Consider the following 23,005-nt stretch of genomic DNA (forward strand, 5'->3'; position numbering starts at 1 on the left):
TTTTTGAGGGAGTCTCGCTCTGTCGCCCAGGCTGGAGTGCAGTGGTACGATCTCAGCTGACTGCAAGCTCTGCCTCCCATGTTCATGCCATTCTCCTGCCTCAGCCTCCTGAGTAGCTGGGACTACAGGCGCCCGCCACCATGCCTGGCTAATTTTTTTTGTATTTTCAGTAGAGACAGGGTTTCACCATGTTAGCCAGGATGGTTTCAATCTCCTGATCTTGTGATCCGCCCGCCTTGGCCTCCCAAAGTGCTGGGATTACAGGCGTGAGCCACTGTGCCCGGCCCCAGTCCCCACTTTCTATTAGGGTTTTTATCTTTTTCTTATTGATTTGTAGGCCAATATTCCCTAAATCATTAATTACACGGCAGAGGCAAAGGGAGCAAGAATAAGAATATGCTAAATCTATATCTAATCTAATCTAAATATGCTAAATCTATACTAAATGGGCTTAAACATGGGTCTTTGCCAGTCACACACCTCACATAATGATGGTTTGGTGTATTCAACACACTTCACATTATTTAAAACAAATAGTTACTTTTTGTGTGTACACCATCACATATAAACTGATAAACTCACCCTGCTTCTAATCAAGATGCTCACTTCGCCAGACTCTATGATGTAAAAGCTATCAGCCTTTTCACCCTGAAAGAAAAGAGAGGTCAGGTCAGAGCCATAAGTAGTATTGAAGGGGAATAAAGAAATAGATTGCTTTTTCACTGCTTAAGCTCTGATTTGAATTTATTTTTAACTCTACAAATGAATCAATAGTAAACAAATTCAGAGCAGGCAATGAGACCTTGCCTCTTAGGAAAAGGAAAAAAAAAGAGCTTGAGAAGGTGAGATTTGAGCAAATATTGGGAGGACGTCTGAGTCAGGCATGCAGATATAAGCGAAGCAGCTTTCAGGCACACTTCATTCAGTTTCTGACCCCTCACTATTAACTTCTGGAACAAACACCATCTACATCAGATAACGCATTATTACTCATGCACTCTCACTCTGTGTGGGTCTTTTGTCTTCACTGAGAATCTACTTCTGAGGCTTTCACAAACTTCATGCTCTTTGACCATCACACAGAGCCCCAAGTGGGCACCATACACAGCTAGGCTGATGTTTCTGAGTTAATCTAGTCCCAGGACGTATCACTGCCCCATATGAGTAAATGCCACAGCTTTACAAAGGGGTGCCTGTGGGTTTCTGCCCTGCTATGTTGGGTAGGTATCTTAACAACCAGCAGAGCCAAATCACCATGAAGTTCTAGCATTACACAAACAGCTTCATGATAGGAGCTGACAAAGGATGAACAGCCATGAAAGAAACTTAGTAGGAGCCAGAGGCAGAGTCACAAAGAGGGAGAGGTACTTCACCAAGAAGAGGGTGGTGAAAAGGGAAGATCTGTGTGGTAGGAAAGATCTGCAAGTGATAGGTGGTGAAGGATAGTGCTTGAGCCCTTTTTGTTTAGATAGGTGTATAACATCCACCATTTAAAGTGCTCACATTTCAAGGCTTGATGACTTTTTACAAATGTATAAACCTGTATAACCACCTCCTAGATCAAAATAGAAAATATATCCGTTCTTCAAAAGGCTCCCTCCGGAGTTCAGTCAAAACTACCACATTCCCACCCATGAAGTAACTATATCTAATTTCTGTCCTTGTAGGTTTTGGCCATTCCTTAACTTAATATAAATGGAATCATATATTTTTTGTATCTGGCTTCTTTTAGTCCATATTGTTAGATCACACTTTGAAAGTCTCTGGCTATGCAAGAAATTAGGCTGGTAGCTAGAATAGAAACAAACTGAGGGAAGGAGTGTACGTGTGTTTTGAAGACAGCAAAGGCCAGGCACGGTGGCTCACACCTGTAATCCCAGCACTTTGGGAGGCTGAGGGGGGTGGATTGCTTGAGGCCAGGAGTTTGACACCAGCCTGGGCAAAATGGTGAAACCTTGTCTCTACTAAATACAAAAACAGGCCAGGTGTGGTGGCTCACGCCTGTAATCCCAGCACTTTGGGAGGCTGAGGTGAGTGGATCACCTGAGGTCAGGAGTTTGGTACCAGCCTGACCAACATGGTGAAGCCCCATCTCTACTAAAAATACAAAAATTAGCCAGGCGTGGTGACGCATGCCTGTAATCCCAGCTACTTGGGACGCTGAGGCAGAAGAATAGCTTGAACCCGGGAGGCAGAGGTTGCAGTGAGCTGAGATCACGCCATTGCACTCCAGCCTGGGCAACAAGAACGAAACTCTGTCTCAAAAATAAATAAAATACATACATGCATACATACATACATACATACATACACAAAAATTAGCCAGGAGTGGTGGTGCACGACTGTAATCCCAGCTACTTGGGAGACTGAGGCACAAGAATCACTTAAACCTGGGAGGTGGAGGTTGCAGTGATCCGAGGTTGCACCACTGTACTCCAGCCTGGGCAAAAGAGTCAGACTCCAACTCAAAAAAAAAAAAAAAAAGAAAAAGAAAAAAAAATGGCCTGGTGCGGTGGCTCATGCCTATAATCCTAGCACTTTGGGAGGCCATGGCGGGCAGACTGCCTGAGCTCAGGAGTTCGAGACCAGCTTGGGCAACATGGCGGCGAAACCCCATCTCTACCTAAACTACAAAAAATTAGCCAGGCGTGGTGGTGTGTGCCTGTAATCCCAGCTACTCAGGAGGCTAAGGCACAAGAATCGCTTGAACCCAGGAGGTCGCAGTAAGCCGAGATTGTGCCACTGCACTCCAGCCTGGGCAACAGAGCAAGACTGTCTCAAAAAAAAAAAAAAAAAAAAAAAAAAGAGAAAAGGAAAACAAAATGAAGAAGACAGCAGAGACTAGGGTATGTGTACAGGATAAGAATGACTTAGGGCCTGAGGAGAATGAACATGGGAGCTGATATAGAATAGAAGCTGCTAATGTTGCTGTGTGCTCACTCCCAGCAGGCTCTCTGGTGAGTACTTTATGTGTATCATTTCATTTTTTTTGTCAAAGAAGTCTAAGAAAGTAGGTACTATTACTATCCAATTTTGTGGACGACTTTCCTCAGAAGCCTGGGGGATAAATAATCTTTCCCTAGCAGGTAGCGTGAGTAGTTGGTAGATTCAGGGTTGAGAGGAGATGGGAAAGAATGTCATCTAGAATACATGAGAAACAAAAAGCCTTGGTTCACCTCTTCCTCTGGACCAAATGAAGGACAGTGAAAGGACTTTGGTCCATTAAATTTTACTGATTTGGTAATACTTCACTACAATGGATTATGATAATGTGAAACAATGCAAGGGGATAAAATTTAAAATAAAACCATGTTTTGATGATTTTAACCATCAGCTGAAAACAGTTGATCTTTGTGGCAGTTAAGGGATGCACTCTTTTGCATTTCCAATCTCATGAAACAGCCTGGTTAGGCTGGGACAGGCTAAATGTGTGGGCCAAGACACACATTTCCTGTTTCCATGCTGTCCAGTGGTGGATATTCTGGGTATACTGGCTGTTCAGGCTTTGTAGGACTGCTGTCATTTTGCAGGGTAGAATGAGATGACTACCCAGTTGGAAAAGAGAGCTCACTGGAAGAGCATCCTGCCCCCATTTTTTTTTTTTTTTTTTTGAGACGGAGTTTCACTCTTGTTGCCCAGGCTGGAGCGCAATGGCGCGATCTTGGCTCACCACAACTTCTACCTCCTGGGTTCAAGTGATTCTCCTGCCTCAGCCTCCTGAGTAGCTGGGATTTACAGGCACGTGCCACCACATTCAGCTAATTTTGTATTTTTAGTAGAGACAGGGTTTCTCCATGTTGGTCAGGCTGGTCTCGAACTCCCAACCTCAGGTGATCCGCCTGCCTCAGCCTCCCTAAGTGCTGGGATTACAGGCATGAGCCACTGCGCCCGGCCAAGTATCCTGCTTTTCAAGTTCACTAATAGGCTCTGTGTACACATCTCACAGAAAGAACATTCCATTCTACATTCAACAGTAAAGAAGCCAGACTGTACTGCATTTTAGGTCTTTGTGAACATGTCATCAGGTTCTTATATGTCTCTTTTTCACAACAGATAATATAAGATCCACATTCCACCATAAGAATGACTGAAGCCCTAATTTTCAGGATATGGGAATCTTTTTGGTTTAATGCAATGGTACTTTAATAGCAAAAACATAAAACATGATTTTGTAAAACTAAAGCCACCTTCTGTCTACATTACTCTAAGAATAAGCTAAATATTCTATCAGTCATGAAAATTACTTGTGAAAATTATACAAGTCATTAAAAAACAAAAATGTAGGCCAGGTGTGGTGGCTCACGCCATCCCAGTACTTTGGAAGGCCAAGGCGGACAGATCACCTGAGGTCAGGAGCTTGAGACCAGCATGGCCAACAGGAAAAAACCCCGTTCTCTACTAAAAATAAAAAAAAATTAGCCGGGCATGGTGATGCATGCCTGTAGTTCCAGCTACTCGGGAGGCTGAGGCAGAAGAATCACCTGAACTGGGGAGGTGGAGGTTGTAGTCAGCCGAGATTGTGCCATTGCACTCCAGCCTGGACAACAAGAGCAAGATTCTGTCTCAAAAAACAAAACAAAACAAAACAAAACACAAAAATGTAGTCAGGTATGGTGGCACAAGCCTGTAATCTCAGCTACTTGGGAGGTGAGGTGGGAGGATCACTTGAGGTCAGAAGTTCAAGACCAGCATGGGCAACATAGAGAGGCCCTGTCTCTACAAAAAATTTAAAAATTAGCTGGGTGTAGGCCGGGCGCAGTGGTTCACACCTGTAATCCCAGCACTTTGGGAGGCCGAGGCTGAGGTGGGCGGATCACCTGAGGTAGGGAGTTCACAGACCAGCCTGACCAACATGGAGAAACCCTGTCTCTACTAAAAAAAAAAAAAAAAAAAATTAGCTGGGCATGGTGGTGCATGCCTGTAATCCCAGCTACTCAGGAAGCTGAGGCAGGAGAATCGCTTGAACACAGGAGGCGGGGGTGGTGGTGAGCTGAGATCGTGGCATTGCACTCCGGCCTGGGCAACAAGAGCAAAACTCCGTCTCAAAAAAAAAAAAAAAAAAAAAATTAGCTGAGTGTGGTGGCATTACTTGGAAGGCTAAGGGAAGAGTATTGCTTGAGCCTAAAGTTCAAGGCTGCAGTGAGCTATGATTGCACACTGTACTGAAACCTGAAAGACAGAGTGAGACCTTGCTTCTAATAAACAAAAACAAGGCTGAGTGCAGTGGCTCACACCTGTAATCCCAGCACTTTGGGAGGCAGAGGAAGGAGGATCACGAGGTCAGGAGACTGAGACCATGCTGGCTAACACGGTGAAACCTGTCTCTACTAAAAACACAAAAAATTAGCCGGATGTGGTAGCGGGCGCCTGTAGTCCCAGCTACTTGGGAGGCTGAGGCAGGAGAATGGCGTGAACCCAGGAGGCGGAGCTTGCAGTAAGCCGAGATCACACCACTGCACTCTAGCCTGGGTGACACAGCGAGACTCCATCTCAAAAAAACAAAATAAAAACAATAAAAATAACTCAAAATGGATCACAGACCTAAGGTAAGAGCTAAAATTCTGACTGTCTAGAGCTGTACTGCTCAATACATTAGCCACTAGTCAAATGTGGCTGAGCACTTGAAATGTTGCTAGTATAAACTTAGATGTGCTATAGATGGAAAACATACATTAGATTTTGAAGACAGTATTAAAAATGTAAAATATCTCATTAATAAAGTTTTATATCACTTAGATGTTGAAACAACATTTTAGATATACTGAGTTAAATGAAATATATTAAAATTAAGTTCACCATTTCAAATATCTACTGAAAGTTTTTATTTATTTATTTTTTTTGAGACCAAGTCTTGCTCTGTCCCCCAGGCTAGAATGCAGTGGCATGATCTTGGCTCACTGCAACCTCTGCCTCCCAAGTTCAAACGATTCTCGTGCTTCAACCTCCCAAGTAGCTGGGATTACAGTTGTGCACCAGCAAACTCAGCTAATTTTTTTATTACTTTTTAGTAGAGACGAGGTTTCGCCATGTTGGCCAGGCTGGTCTCGAACTCCTGGCCTCAAGTTATCTGCCTCAAGCTATTCAGCCTCCCAGAGTGCTGGGATTACAGGCGTGAGCCACCCTGCCTGACCAAAAATTGTTAAAATTATATATATGGCTCACATATTATTTCTATTGAATAGTGCTGGTCTTAGAAGTAAACTTAGGAGAACATATTATTGATTTTGCAAAGATTTCCTAAAATACAGCAGCAAAACTACACAACTACAAAGAAAAGATGATAAACTGGACTTGTCAAAATTAAAACCATTTTCTCTTCAAAAGATACCATTAAGAAAATGAAGGCCAGGTGCGGAGGTGCACACCTATAATCCCAGCACTTAGAAGGCCAAGGCGGGCAGATGGCTTGAGCTCAGGAGTTCGAGACCAGGCTGGGCAATATAGCAAGACCCTGACTGTAATTTTTTTTAAAAAGGCTGTAAATACTATTTATTGGTGAGAATGCAGAGAAACTGGAATTTTCATACATGGCTGGTAGGAATACAAGACAGTACAGCCATTTTAAGAAACAGTTTGTTACGAAGTTAAAATATAATTTAGCAATTGCACTCTTAAGTATTTACTAAAGAGGCCAGCCTGGCCAACATGGTGAAATCCCATTTCTACTAAAAAAACACACACATGCACAAAATTAGCTGGGCAGAGTGACACGTGCCTCTGGTCCCAGCTACTCGGGAGGCTGAGGCACAAGAATCGCTTGAACCCGGGAGGCAGAGGTTGCAGTGAGCTGAGATTATGCCACTGTACTCCAGCTTGGGCAACAGGGCAAGACTGTATCTCATTAAAAAGAAAAAGTAATGGGAGGCTGAGGCAAGAGAATAGCTTGAACCTGGGAGGTGGAGGTTATGGTGAGCTGAGATTGCGCCATTGCACTCCAGCCTGGGCAACAAGAGCAAAACTCCGTCTCAAAAAGAAAAAAAAATTACATTTGTACAATGAAATATTATTAGCAATAAAAAGGAACGATCTACTGATACATACAACACGAATAAATCTCAAAAATATTATGCTAAGAGAAAGAAGCCAGACACAGAGACTATACATTACATGATTTCATTTATACTACATTGTAGAAAGGAATTTCTACAGTGATAGAAAACATCAATGGTTTCCAGGAATGTGAGTGTGGGGGAGGGTACTGACTGCAAATACAAAACAAGGAACTGTATGGGTGATGGAAATACCACTTGGGGATGGTTACAAAACTCTTCCGATTTGTACACTTAAACTTAGTAATTTTATTGTATGTAAAGTACACTGTAACAAAGCTGATCAAAACAAATGAAACAACATAAAATGTAGTTTCTGATTCAGCAGGTCTGGTGGGGGGCTCCAGAACTTGCATTCCTAACAATTCTAACATCCTCAGATGATGCTGATTGCTGCTGGTCCTGGGACCTCACTTTGAGAAGCCTTGATCCAGTGAGAGACATTGACAAAAGGGACCTACAATAAGCCCCTTTTAATATCATCTTAATTAATGTCCATTCTGTACCACTACCTATCTACCTTGAAGATAGATAGCACTCTATCTTCAAGAGCACAGACCATGAAGAAAACACTATTGACTTCTCACATCTCCTGACATACTTCCTGAAAACCCAGTATGAGACAGGCCTAGAACCTTCAGGATGACTTGAAGGTCCTCTGAATGTTACTTAAAGCACCTTAGGTTCAGAAGCAAATGTGGCCAGTTAACATCTCCCATTTCTGAATCTCAGCACTACATTCTTACCATACCAGGATACCTGCTCTGAAACACAGCTCACACCACTGGCCTTTGCTAATATTGTTTTCTTGCTTTGAAGGACCTTTCCCTGATCCCAAACATTGAAACTGCACTTGTTTTTTAAGCCCATCTTAAATGGCATTTCCTCAATGAAACCATATGTATTACTTCCATTTCTATGTTCTCACTGTCGTTCATACTCTCCTTCATTATAGTGCTTATCATATCTGGTCCTACCTATCTTAATAAATGTTTATAGAATATTCCAATTTCTAATTAAAAGAATTATTAATAGTAACGGCTCCTAGAAAACAAATACATTTAGAGATGTGACTCAGAGTAGACATCATATTTTTGTTAGTCCTTTATCTCTTCCAAGGGAGCTTTTTTCTCCCCTTTTATGGTAAGTCTGATTAGTCCTTGTGTTCTAGTGGGGCCAACTCCACCCACAGGACCCACACCTGACCAATCTGAGCCTTTCCTCCTCGTAGTCTCAGTACTGGGTTCTAGGATAAGCATATCACCCAACCTAGACCAACCATGTATCTTCTCCGTGCTCTTGAGCCAGAACCATAGGCAGATAAGCTTATACCTGGAAAAGTCCCATACTATTTATGTTTAATTAAAAATACAAACACAGCAGACAAAGAAAATTATCAGACAATACTCATTACAATGATCTAGCCCACTGTTTAGTAATCTTTACATCTTACAAATTTGGTTAATCACTGAAGACTGTGAACTCTGATTTGTGTTAGATTAGCCAAAAGGATGCCTTTGTGTCAAATATAGAAAGTTAGAGGGCAGAACTCTTTAACCTTCCCCAGGTTCTAATAGCAATGGATGAAACTTACTTAAGGTCAAAAGAAAATGACATCAAAAGAACAAACACTAGAAGCCAAGGAAAGGTGAAAGGAAGCAAGAGATCTGCACGTGTCAGTAAGATGGACGTCAATAAGCTTCAGAGGACTACATAATAGTCCTTTGAAGTATGATCTATTACCTGGTAATAAGAGCTCCCAACAGTGGGAGAACATAGAAGGTTTTTTGGTTTTTTTTTGAAATGGAGTCTTGCTCTGTTGCCCAGGCTGGAGGCAGTGGCGCAATCTCGACTCACTGCAACCTTTGCCTCCTGGGTTCCAGCAATTCTCCCGCCTCAGCCTCCCAAGTAGCTGGGATTACAGGCATGGGCCACCACACCCAGCTAATTTTTGTATTTTTAGTAGAGATGGAGTTTTACCATGTTGGCCAGGCTGGTCTTGAACTCCTGGCCTCAAGTGATCCACCTGCCTCAGCCTCCCGAAGTGTTGGGATTACAGGCGTGAGCCACTGCGTCCGGCAAGAAGTTTTTGAGATAAATGATGTACTAGTTCTTCAGGGGTGACTTCCAGGAAAGGAGCTGCGTAAAGCCCTCACTCACCTGAGTGATTATGCGTTCTCCATCCTTATAGATCTTCTCTCCTATTACATCCACAATCTTCATTCGTTCTGACACCTGAAACAACAAATTCACAAATAAAAGGAAAAGACCTTAATTGAAAGTCACAATAGCTATGCAGCACAGAAATAGGATTAGAATAGTATGATTTGAAAACCTAACAACAGAATAGTTTTAAAAGCTTTTCCTGATCCCCATGAACAGATTCTTATTCAAGCCACTTTACCTCTAGTGATTTAAGGAGGGGCACAGACTCAATAAATGATTCAAACATCTTCCTCTTCTTTGCATTATTTTTCACTATGATTCTTCTAAAAGTCACCCGGTCCTACAAGAAAGAATATGAAAATTCTAGTAAATGCCTATATACAGGAACATCTATGGTTTAATTAACTGGCCAAAGCAAATATTAGAGGAATATGTAAGTTACTGTGTTAATTAAGTGTTTAATGATACTTCAGTCTTGAGTCATCACTGGAAGTAAAGGACCTGTAGCCTGAGCCAGCCAGATGCCCACATGCTGTTGCTTGCTATCTAGCACTCAATAGGTGCCACCTATGGGTCATAAATAGAACCCAAAACAGAAAACACCTAAACATTTGTGAGCTCACTGTCACTGTTCAATATCAAAAAAGACACCTCTAGTGAGCCGAGATCATGTCACTGAACTCCAGCCTGGGTGACAGAGTGAGACCCTCAGATCATGTCACTGCACTCCAGCCTGGGTGACAGAGTGAGACCCTCATTTCAAAAAAAAAAAAAAAAAAAAAAAAAGAGACACCTCACCAAAAGAGAGAATAAAACAATCATTTAATCCTTAGAATCCAGGATTTTAAAAAACTTAAAAAATCCAAAACAATTCGATTGTTCTTGCCTAAAAAAAGAACAATTAGATTGTTCTTACCCTAAAAAAGTTTACAATCTTAATGGGGAGATAATATAAAATATTCAAAATATGAAGGTTGGCTGAATGCAGTGGCTCACTGCCTGTACTCCTAGCATTTTGGGAGGCTAAGGTGGGCAAATTGCTTGAGCCCAGGAGTATGAGACCAGCCTAGCCAACATGGTGAAACACCCTCTCTACGAAAAAATACACAAAAAAAGTTAGCTGGGCATGGTGGCACTTGTCTGTACTTGGGTGGCTGAGGTGAAAGGCTCACCAGAGCCTGAGAGGTCAAAGCTGCAGTGAGTTGTGATTGTACCACTGCATTCCAGCCTGGGCAGCAGAGTGACACTATGTCCCAAAAACAACAATATCAACAACAACAACAACAACAAAATACATAGGAATAAAAAGTCTACATTTCAAGGACAGGTGCAGTGGCTCACACCTGTAATCCCAGCATTCTGGGAGGCTGAGTCAGACAGATCACTTGAGCTCAGGAGTTCAAGACCAGGCTGTGCAACATGGTGAAACCACATCTCTACAAAAAATACAAAAATTAGCTGGGCATGGTGGCGTTTGTCTAGTCCCAGCTAGTTGGGAGGCTGAGGCTGGAGAATCACTTGAGCTCAGGAGGCTAAGGTTGCAGTGAGCTGAGATTGCGCCACTGCACTCCAGCCTGGGTGACATAAGTTGAAACCGTGTCTCAAAAAAAAATAAAATAAAAATTAAAAGTCTACAGTTCAAGACAGCATATGAGCATATGAAATGTGCTTGGTGAAACTACAGAAGACAAGTGCCACATAAATTTCAAGGTAAGAAGGGGAGATCACAGTAGGCAGGAGTGATCAAAGATTATTTTGCAGCAAAAATGTCTGGGACCTGAAAGAGAGGTAGGATTTAAGTTAATGGAGAGACATGGGAGGAATACGCAAGATGGAAGGCAGGCATATGAAAGATACCTTGACTCTAGCAAGTCATGGATTCCTTCTGTTTTATTTTGAGATAGGGTCCCCCAATGTTGTCCAGGCTGGCTTTGAACTCCTGGGGTCAAGTGATCTCCCCACCTCAGCCTCCCAAGTAGCTGGGACTACAGGTACACAACACTGTGCCTGGCTTAGTAAGTAATGGATTCTGATCAGAAGACAGTTAACCAAACCAGGCACTTCTCAGATATGTGTACACATGTGCAGGGAGATACATGTGAGAATGTTAATTGCTTAGTCTTAGATTCCTAAATGGGCAAGCAGTTATTTGTATCTAAGTTAACTACCTTTCTTCCACCTCAGGCTATCAGGACTATACATATATACATTTTGTTAGAAAGTATAATAATGGGCTGGGCACAGTGGCTCATGCCTGTAATCCCAGAACTTTGGGAGGCCGAGGCGGACGGATCGCTTGAGGTCAGGAGTTCAAGACCAGCCTGGCCAATATGGTGAAACCACATCTCTACTAAAAATACAAAAATTAGCCAGGCATGGTGGTGGGCGCCTGTAATCCCAGCTTCTTGGGACGCTGAGACAGGAGAATCACTTGAACCTGGGAGGCAGAGGTTGCAGTCAGCCGAGATCATGCCACTGCACTCCAGCCTGGGTAACAGAGCGAGACCCTGCCTCGAAAAAAAATAAAAACAAAACAATATTTTAGGCTGTGTGTGGTGGTTCATGCCTGTAATCACTGCACTATGGGAGGCCAAGGCAGGAGGATCGCTTGAGGCTAGGAATTCAAGACCAGCCTGGGCAACACAATGAGACCTCAACTCTATTTAAAACACAAAAACAGGCTGGACGCAGTGGCTCACACCTATAATCCCAGCACTTTGGGAGGCTGAGGCGGGCGGATCACGAGGTCAGGAGATCGAGACCATCCTGGCTAACACAATGAAACCCCGTCTCTACTAAAAATACAAAAAATTAGCTGGGCGTGGCAGCACGCGCCTGCAGTCCCAGCTACTAGGGAGGCTGAGACAGGAGAATCGCTTGAACCTGGGAGGTGGAGGTTGCAGTGAGCCAAGATCACACCACTGCACTCTAGCCTGGGAGACAGAGCAAGACTCCATCTCAAAAAAAAAAACAAACAAAAAAACCCCACAAAAACAGAAAACCCCAATATTTTATTTATTTATTTATTTAAAAAAAACCCATACAGGCTGGGAACAGTGGCTCACGACTGTATTCCCAGGACTTTGGGAGGCTGAGGTGGGTGGATTGTTTGAGCCCAGAAGTTTGAGAACAGCCTGGGCAACATGGCGAAACCCATCTGTACAAAAAATACAAAAATTAGCCAGGCGTGGTGGCGTGCACTTGTGGTCCCAGTTACTGGGGAGGCAGAGGTGGGAGGATTGCTTGAGCCCTAGGAGGCGAAGTTGCAGTGAGGTGTGAGAGCACCACTGCACTCCAGCCTGGCCAACAGAGTGAGACCGTCTCAAAAGATAGATAGATAGATAGATAGATAGATAGATAGATAGATAGATAGATAGATAGATAGATACAGACAGACACACACACACACACACATAGATACATAGATAGATAAAATAAAAGGCCTGGCACAGTGGCTCACACCTATAATCCCAGCATTTTGGGAGGCCAAAGTGGGTGGATCACTTGAGGTCAGGAGTTCGAGACCAGCCTGGCCAACATGGTGAAATCTCGTGTCTACTAAAAATACAAAAATTAGCTGGGCATGGTGGTGTACACCTATAGTCCCAGCTACTTGGGAGGCTGAGGCACGAGAATTACTTGAACCCTGGAGGCAGAGGATGCAGTGAGCCGAGATCACACCACTATACTCCAGCCTGGGCAACAGAGACTCTGTCTCAAAATAAATAAATAAATAAATATTTAAAAATAAACACACAGAGGGCAGCAAAGTTAACTCCCAATATTTTACAAATCCACCTACAGTGTAACAAAGATTAGTACAATTGCAATAGCAAACAATATTTCAGCTGGGCGCATGGCTCACGCCTGTAATCCCAGCACTTTGGGAGGCTGCGGTGGGTGGATCACTTGAGGTCAGGAGTTCGAAACCAGCCTAGCCAACATGGTGAATTCCCATCTCTAACAAAAATATAAAAAATTAGCCAGTACTGTTGGCACATGCCTATAATCCCAGCTATGCAGGAGGCTGAGGCAGGAGAATTGCTTGAATCCTGGAGGCGGAGGTTGCAGTGAGCCGAGATAATGCCACTGGACTCCAGCCTGGATGACAGAGCAAGAGTCCATCTCAAAAACAACAACAACAACAAATTTCTAACTAAAGAGAAAACAACAAATATCTTTCTTTTTTTTTTTTTTTTCTTTTTTGAGACAGAGTCTCGCTCTGCCACCCAGGCTGGAGTACAGTGGCACAATCTCGGCTCACTGCAAGCTCCGCCTCCCTGGTTCACGCCATTCTCCTGCTTCAGCCTCCTGAGTAGCTGGGACTACAGGCGCCTGCCACCGCGCCCGGCTAATTTTTTGTATTTTTAGTAGAGACGGGGTTTCACCGTGTTAGCCAGGATGGTCTCAATCTCCTGACCTCATGATCCGCCCGCCTTGGCCTCCCAAAGTGCTGGTATTACAGGCGTCAGCCACTGCGCCCGACCACAACAAATATCTCTTACAGCGACTTTTTTTTTTTTGAGATGGAGTTTCGTTCTTGTTGACCAGGTTGGAGTGCAATGGCGCAATCTTGCCTCACCGCAACCTCCGTCTCCCAGGTTCAAGTGATTCTCCTGCCTTGGCTTCCGGAGTAGCTAGGATTATAGGCATGCGCCACCATGCCCGGCTAATTTTGTATTTTTTAGTAGAGACGGGGTTTCTCCATGTTTGTCAGGCTGGTCTCCAACTCCTGACCTCAGGTGATCTGCCCACCTTGGCCTCCGAAGTGCTGGGATTACAGGCACGAGCCACTACGCCCGGCAAGCGACTTTTTTTTTTTGAGACAGAGTCTCACTCTGTCACTCAGCAGGCTGGAGTGTAGTGGCATGATCACAGCTCATTGCAGCCTTGACCTCTTGGGCCCAGGTGATCCTCCCAACTCAGCGTCCCAAGTAGGTGGGACTACAGGCATGTGCCGCCGCATCAGCTAATTTCTTATTTTTCATAGAGACAGGGTTTCACCACGTTGCCCATGCTGGTCTTGAATTCCTAGGCTCATGTGATTTGCCCACCGTGGCCTCCCAAAGTACTGGGATTACAGCATGAGTCACCACACCCAGCTGGTTCTACCCCTTTTTACGCATGCTTTAACACTTCCCAAAACTCTCTTTTCATGTGGTGCAAGGCCAGTTCCCATGGCTGTGGAGAATATAAAAAAAGCACCAGACATCAACATAGCCTTTGATGAGCATCCAATCGAGCAGTGAAGAGGAAATTCCCACAGGCAGCAAGTGGTCAGAGGCAAGCAAACACCCCTGAAGTTCAAAAGAGAAAAGGAGTGCTACTCTCTCCTGTGACTGCAGGAATTTCCCAGGAAACCTTCTATTGACTTTCAATAAAGCAAGAGAAAGCAAAAGAGACTACATATAGGGGCCGTGATGGCAGCTGCCCACTATAAAAGCAGGAATGTAGGATCCAACTTGAAAAACTCAGTGACGACACCAGATCCTCCCTACTTCGACCTCAGAAGGCATTTCCAAGGCCTTGTGAGGCCCAAAGAAGAAGTCAGGCTGGAGAGGACCTTCTGTGAGTTACTTTCCTAGAGGTGGTATTGAAGCTTTGGAAGAGTCTGGGCTTGCAAAGCAAGTGAATGAACAGGAGAAAAGTAGAGGCCAAAAGGATATCTTGATAGGTCACTGACCTAAGAAAGCAAGGAGAAGAGGAAACGACTGCCAAAGGCAAGGAAATAGAAAGAATAGGAGTCTTAGGAAAGGAAGTCTCAGGAAAAGAAGGGTGGTGAGTAGCACCATGGCCATGGGGAGCTTGTGCCATCATTCTGTGAACACCCACCTTGTACCAGGCACTAAGGGAGTCACTTCTCTTATGCCCATGTATTTAATCCTCATACCCCAGCCACAAAGCAGGTGGTTTTACAGCTCAATATACAGTTTTCAATTTTCATCGAGACTTGGTCTTAGAGATTATCCAAGAATGGGTTATTTGGCCGGGTGCGGTGGCTCTTGCCTGTAATCCCAGCACTTTGGGAGGCCGAGGTGGGCAGATCACCTGAGGTCAGGAGTTCGAGACCAGCCTGGCCAACATGGTGAAACTCCACTTCTACTAAAAATACAAAAATTGGCTGGGCGTGGTGGCACACGTGCACACGTCTGTAATCCCAGCTACTCAGGAGGCCGAGGCAGGAGAATTGCTTGAACCCAGGAGGCAGAGGTTGCAGTGAGCCAAGATCATCTCAAAAAATAAAAAAAGAAAGAATGTGTTATTTGGCTGGGCACAGTGGCTCATGCCTACAATTCCAGCACTTTGGGAGGCCAAGGCAGGAGGACTGCTTGAGCCCAGAAGTTCAAGACCAGCCTGAGCAACATAGTGAGACTCTGTCTTTACAAAAAAAAAAAAAAAAAAAAAAGTCAGGTGTGGTGGTGCACACCTGTAGTCCCAGCTACTTGGGAGGCTGAGGTGGGAGGATTGCTTGAGCTCAGGAGGTCAAGGCTGCAGTTAGCCCCTGCTCACACCAAAAAGAATGTTATTTAATTTCTAAGTGTCTGGAGATCTGTTATTGATTTTTAGTTTCTTTCTTTCAATTGTAGTTGGAGAACACATTCTGATTTCATTTTTTCTTTAAATTTTCATTATTTCTTAAAATTTTAAATAGAGATGTGGTCTCACTATGCTGCCCAGGTAGGTCTCAAATTCCTGGACTCAATCCTCCCACCTCAACCTCCCAAAGTGCTGGGATAACAGGCTTGAGCCACTGTGGTTGGCCTGATTTCAAATCTTTTACATTTTTTAAGTTTTATTTTATATTCCAGGATATGGCCTATTTGGGTGAATGTTCCATGGGCTTGAAAAAAATGTTCATTCTGTTGTTGCTGTGTGCAGTGTTCTATAAATTTCAGATAGCTTTTGTTAATTAATGGTGTTAAGTTCTTCTATATCCTAGCTGACACTAGCTGATTTTCTGTTTAGCTGTTCGCTCTTTTGTTTTGTTTTGTTTTTGAGATGGAGTTTTGCTTTTGTTGAATATACCTGTTAGAAGATCTGGATTTCAGGCTTTCCAGCACCCCATCTGGGATATATGGGAACCTGGGAACTCACTGTCATGTCTTTCCTCAAGCCCCAATATCCCTAGATAGTCTGCCTTCTTCTTTCCACCTTTCAGGGTCTTCCTATGTTTGCTCTATTATGTCCATAGTTGTTTGTGTGTGTGTTTAAGTTTTTAAGTGAGAACACTAGCATGGAATAGGGCTATTCCATCTTGGTCTGAACCAGTAGTTAGCACCAGGCTTATTATTTGATTTTGTATTTTTTGAGATGGAGTCTTGCTCAGTCGCCCAGGCTAGAGTGCAGTGGCGTGATCTTGGCTCACTGCAACCTCCGCCTCCTGGGACTACAGGCGCCCATCACCATGACTGGCCAATTTTCATATTTTTAGTAGAGACACGGTTTTACCATGTTGCTCAGGCTGGTCTCGAACTCCTGACCTCAAGTGATCTTCCCGCCTTGGCCTCCCCAAGTGCTGGGATTACAGGTGTGAGTCACCGTGCCTGGCCCCCATTATTTATTATTCCCCTATACAAATCTGTTCTTGAGTTTTTCAATCATTGAGTCCCCAAGTGTGTGACCTATCCTTAAGTCACTGTATCTCTTTCAGGAGCACTCTTAATTTAACATCAAGATGTCACAATAAAGTGCTTTTTTTTTTTGAGATGGAGTCTCGCTGTGTCACCCAGGCTGGAGTACAGTGGCGCGATCTCGGCTCACTGCAAGCTCCACCTCCCGAGTTCACGCCATTCTCCTGTCTCAGCCTCCCAACTAGCTGGGACTACACATGCCCACCACCACACCTGGCTATTTTTTTTGTATTTTTTAGTAGAGATGGGGTTTCACCGTGTTAGCCAGGATGGTTGTAAGATATAGTGTAAATCAACAGCCCAAGGACAGAGACACAGAAAGGGAATTAATACTGTGCCTTGCAAGGGGAACGATTTCTCTCACTCACCAGTCCCCAAAGGGAGCCTTCTGAGGTAGCAACAATGGTAGCAGCTCTCGGGGTGTTGTACATCAGAGCTAGTTCTCCAAAACTGCCACGGTTGTCATATTGACCAACAGAGCGGGTTTGATCATCTTTTGTTACTAAAATGTCATAAGTTCCCCTAGAAGAATGACAAAGAATAATTTCATTAGTTACTTCTGATAATAAATGTTAAGAACTGGCAGGTACATATAATAGAAATGTTGTTTTAAGAGATTTCCAATGGAACTTTGCTAGTATATAAAAAAAACATATTTTTGTATTTTGACTTTGTACTGTGTCCTATAACCTTGCTAAACTCACTTATTAATTCTAGTAGCCTTTTTGTGGCATCCTTGGAATTTTCTTTTTTTTCTTTTTTTTTTTTTTTGAGACGGAGTCTCGCTCTGTCACCCAGGCTGGAGTGCAGGGGCGGTATCTCAGCTCACTGCAAGCTCCACCTCCTGGGCTCACGCCATTCTCCTGCCTCAGCCTCCCGAGTAGCTGGGACTACAGGCACGTGCCACCATGCCTGGCTAATTTTTTTGTATTTTTAGTAGAGACAGGGTTTCACCATGTTAGCAGGATGGTCTCAATCTCCTGGCTTCGTGATCCGCCCGCCTCAGCCTCCCAAAGTGCTGGGATTACAGGTGTGAGCCACCACACCCGGCCGGAATTTTCTACATAGAGGATCATGTCACCTGAAACAAAGTTTTAATACTTCCTTTCCAATCTATATGCCCCTTCCTTTTTTTCCCCCCATCTTTAACTTAAATATATATATATATATATATATATACACACACACACATATATACATACACATAAATATATATATACACATATATATATTTTTTGACATATATACTTTTTTGAGACAGGGTCTTGCTCTGTCACCCAGGCTGGAGTGCAGAGGCACAATCATGGCTCATTGCAGCCTCCACCTCCTGGCCCCAAGCAATCCTCTCACCTCAGCCCCCTGAGTAGCTGTGACCACAGACATGTGCCACCACACCTGGCTAATATTTTATTTTTGTAGAGATGGGGTCTCACTATGTTGCCCAAGCTGGTCTGGAACTCCTGGGCTCAAGCAATCCTCCTGTCTCAGCCTCCCAAAGTACTGGGATTAAAGGCATGAGCCACCATGCCCGGCCTAATTTTTTTTCTTTTATTAATATATAATATTTTACATAATTTATGGCGTACATGTGAGTGTTTGTTGCGTGCATAGAATGGGTAATGATTAAGTCAGGGTAACTGGGGTATCCATCACCTTGGATATATGTCCTTTCTATGTGTCAGTATCATTTCATGTCCTCTCTTCTATTAATAGTTACTTTGAAATATGCTAAATATTGTCACCCAAGTATAGTCACCTTATCATGCTATAAAACATTAGAACTTGCCAGGTGCAGTGGCTCACACCTGTAATCTCAGCACTTTAGGAAGCTGAACTGGGAGGGTTGCTTGAGCCCAGGAGTTTGAGACAATCCTGGGCAACGTATGGAGACTTCTCTCCAGAAAAAGGAAAAAACAAGACATTAAAATTTATTTCTTCTATCTAACTGTGTGTTTGTACCCATTAGCCAACTTTTCTTCATCCACCCACCACCCTTCTCAGTTTCTGGTATATATCATTCTATTCTCTATGTCTACGATATCAATGTTCTTTAGCATTCACATGTGAGCAAGAACATGTGGTATTTGTCTTCCTGTGCCTATCTTATTTACCTTAATATAGCAACCTCCATGTTGCTACAAATGACATGACTTCTTTCTTTTTTATGGTCAAATGGTATTTCATTGTGTACTATGCCACACTTTCTTTCTTTCTTCCTTTTTTCCTTGCCTCCCTCCCTCCCTCTCTTCCTTTCTTTGCCTTATTGCATTGACTATAACCTCCAGTACAATATTAAGTGGAAGTGGTGAAAGCAAACATCCTTGCCTTATTCTGAGTTGTAAGAAAAAACAATTTTTCACCATTAAATATGACATTAGCTGTAGGTTTTTAATAAATGCCTTTAGTCTAGTTAGGGAAAGTTATTTTTGTTGCTAGTTTACTGAGCATTTTCATCACAAAAAGATGTTGAGTTTTGTCAAATGCTTTGCTGTAGGTATTGATATGAATGCATGGGTTTTCTTTCATAGTCTGTTAAAACAAAGATTAAAACAAAGCAGGTCGGGCACGGTGGCTCAAGCCTGTAATCCCAGCGCTTTGGGAGGCCAAGGTGGGTGGATCACCTGAGGTCAGGAGTTCGAGACTAGCCTGGCCAATCTGGTGAAACCCCGTCTCTACTAAAAATACAAAAATTAGCTGGGCGGGTGGCGGGTGCCTGTAATTCCAGCTACTCGGGAGGCTGAGGCAGGAGAATCACTTGAAACCTGCAGGCAGAGGTTGCAGTGAGCCGAGATCACGTCATTGCACTCCAGCCTGGGCGACAGAACGAGACTCTGTCTCAAAACAAACAAACAAACAAACAAAACGATACAATTATTTATCTATTGATCGGCAATAATGGCTAAAAAAAAAAAAAAATCAGAGCTAACAAGCAGAAATAGGCACTCTCAACATACCACTGAGGGAAACATAAACTTTTCAGTTTCTGCAAGATAATTAAAACATATAGCAAACGCCTTAAAAAGACCCTTTGATATTGCAATTCCATTTCTAGTCATTCCAAGAGAGATAATCAAAGATACCGCAAAAGATTTAATTGCCAGGATTTCACCAGGTAATATTTATAATAATAAAAACTATAAGTAATTTCATCTGCTAATAATAGGAGATGGGTCAAATACATGTTTCTATCTATATTATGGAGTCATTAAAAATAATGACAGAGGCTGGGTGCAGTGGCTCACGCCTGTAATCCCAGCACTTTGGGAGGCCGAGGTGAGTGGATCACCTGAGGTCAGGAGTTCGAGACCAGCCTGGCCAACCTGGTGAAACCCCGTCTCTCCTAAAAATACAAAAATTAGCTGGGCGGGTGGCAGGTGCCTGTAATCCCAGCTACTCGGGAGGCTGAGGCAGGAGAATCACTTGAAACCAGGAGGTGGAGGTTGCAGTGAGCCAAGATCGCATCATTGCACTCCAGCCTGGGCAACAGAGAGAGGCTCAGTCTCAAAACAAACAAACAAACAAACAAACAAATGATACAATTATTTATCTAGTGATTGGCAATAATTGCTAAGGAAAAAATATTCAGAACTGACAAGCATTTGCAGAAATAGGCACTCTCAACATACCACTGAGGGAAACATAAACTTTTCAGTTTCTGCAAGGTAATTAAAACTTATAGCAAATGCCTTAAAAAGACCCTTTGATATAGCAATTCCATTTCTAGTCATTCCAAAAGAGATAATCAAAGATACTGCAAAAGATTTAATTGCCAGGATTTCACCAGGTAATATCTATAATAGTAAAAACTGTAAGTAATTTCATCTGCTAATAATAGGAGATGGGTCAAATACATGTTTCTATATATATCATGGAGTCATTAAATATAATGACAGAGGCTAGGCATGGTGGCTCACGCCTGTGTGTGTGTGTGTGTGTGTGTGTGTATATATATATATATATATATATAAAATAATAATGACAGAGTATGGCTGGGCACAGTGGCTCACCTGTAGTCCCAGCACTTTGGGAGGCTGAGGCAGACAGATCACCTGAGGTCAGGAGTTCGAGACCAGCCTGGCCAACATGGTAAAACCCCGTGTCTACTAAAAATACAGAAATTAGCTGGGTGTGGTGGCATGTGCCTGTAATCCCAGCTACTCGGGAGACTGAGGCAGGAGAATCACTTGAAACTGGGAGGCAGAGGTTGCAGTGAGCCAAGATCGCACCATTGCACTCCAGCCTGGGTGGCAGAGTGAGACTCTATCTCAAAATAATAATAACAGAATGCTATATTCCATAACATGCTTAAAACAGATTTAAAAAATTAAATCACACAACAATGTATGATTTAATGTAAAAAAAATTATGTAAAGATAACTCCATAAATCCCAAGACAGTCATCTCGCCTGCTATCTGAAGTCATTTTTGGATCTGTCTGGGAGCCTGCCCTGCTCTCTCTAAAAAGGCTCAATATGTGAGTAATAAACCTTTTCATACCCTTTTAGTGTATATGTAGTGTCATCAGTCTTGACATCTTAACCAAATTTTGGGTGAGGTGTCTGATCTCAACAGTAAAGCATGGAAAAAATAATGGAATCATACACTGGTAATCAGATTATGCCTAAATTAATTTCTATCCTGTTTGTATTTTATTTTATTTTGAGTCGGAGTCTCGCCCTGTTGCCCAGGCTGGAGTGCAGTGGCATGATCTCGGCTCACTGTAAGCTCCGCCTCCTGGGTTCACACCATTCTCCTGCCTCAGCTTCCCGAGCAGCTGGGACTACAGGCACCCGCCACCACGCCCGGCTAATTTTTTGTATTTTTAGTAGAGACAGGGTTTCACTGTGTTAGCCAGGATGGTCTCGATCTCCTGATGTTGTGATCCACTCACCTCAGCCTCCCAAAGTGCTGGGATTACAAGTGTGAGGCACCGCGCCTGGCCTTTTATTTTTTTATATTCTAAATTTCCTACAAAGAACTTCCAACTGTCTGACAAAATCACTAAATATCATGTATTAAAAGAAAAGCAGAGAATGTGCCACCAACCCTGCTCTCAGGGGAGCTTACCACTCAGTAGGGAAGCTGACCTGTCCTAGGCCTTTATAGACAAGGCAAAATAAGCTTATAAATAGGAAACATAGAATTCAGTGTTGTTAGCGTCTCCTCCAGACACTAGCATTTAACTTTGGAAGTGACATGAACTCATTTCAGGCAGCAGCACTGCAGAGAGCCGCTCGACCTTTCCCATTCAGGTCATCCTCTATATAATGGGGCATATGTTTTTATCATTGTTACCACCACATTATGTAATAATTATCTATTGAAAGGTCTGTCTCTCCAACTTGACCATGAACTTTTTGAGGTCAGGAACTGTACCTTTTTACTTGAACAATAATCTTTCTTTTTTGTTTTGCAGAGACAGCGGTCTCACTATGTTGCCCAGGCTGGTCTCGGACTCCTGGTCTCAAGTAATCCATATCGGCCTCCCAAAGTGCTGGGATTACAGGTGTGAGCCACTGTGCTCAGCTCTTTCCTATTTGTTTATCACCACATTCATTTTTCTTTTCTTTTTATTCTGTGACAGGGTCTCACTTTGTCCCCCAGGCTAGAGTGCAGTGTTATGATCACTGCCCACTGTAGACTCAACCTCTTGGGCTCAAGTGATCCTCCCACCCCAGCCTTCCAATTAGCTGGGACTATAGGCATGCGCCACCATGCCTGGAAAATTTTTTAAAAAATGCTTTTTTGTGTGTTTTTGTTTTGTTTTGTTTTTTTGAGATGGAGTCCCATTCTGTCGCCCAGGCTGGAGTGCAGTGGCATGATCTCCACTCACTGCAACCTCTGCCTCCCGGGTTCAAGTTATTCTCCTGCCTCAGCCTCCCAGGTAGCTGGGACTACAGGCACATGCCACCATGCCCAGCTAATTTTTTTATTTTTAGTAGAGATGGGGTTTCACCATGTTAGCCAGGATGTTCTCGACATCCTGACCTTGTGACCTGCTCGCCTCAGCCTCCCAAAGCGCTGGGATTACAGGCGTGAGCCACCGTGCTCGGCCTGCATTTTTTTTTTTTTTTGAGATGGAGTTTCACTATTGTTGCCCAGGCTGGAGTGCAATGGCATGATCTCGGCTCACTGCAACCTCCACCTCCCAGGTTGAAG

The 23,005-nt window shown here is 43.4% G+C and overlaps 1 protein-coding gene across 2 annotated transcripts in view; it reads right to left on the minus strand.

Annotated features, from left to right (window-relative positions):
• PRKAR2A (protein kinase cAMP-dependent type II regulatory subunit alpha) overlaps positions 1–23,005 on the minus strand; it is a 108,869-nt gene that overhangs the window by 15,494 nt on the left and 70,370 nt on the right. For both annotated transcript variants that reach the window (XM_008971691.5, XM_008971693.5), the window contains exons 6-9: positions 17,215–17,368; positions 9,454–9,555; positions 9,210–9,284; positions 583–648 (exon numbers count right to left, since the gene is read on the minus strand). In XM_008971691.5, the coding sequence (XP_008969939.1) occupies positions 583–648; positions 9,210–9,284; positions 9,454–9,555; positions 17,215–17,368 (397 nt within the window). The remainder of the gene's footprint in view (positions 1–582; positions 649–9,209; positions 9,285–9,453; positions 9,556–17,214; positions 17,369–23,005) is intronic.

This window comes from Pan paniscus, chromosome 2 (assembly GCF_029289425.2).
Source record: "Pan paniscus chromosome 2, NHGRI_mPanPan1-v2.0_pri, whole genome shotgun sequence".
Lineage (NCBI taxonomy): Eukaryota > Metazoa > Chordata > Mammalia > Primates > Hominidae > Pan > Pan paniscus.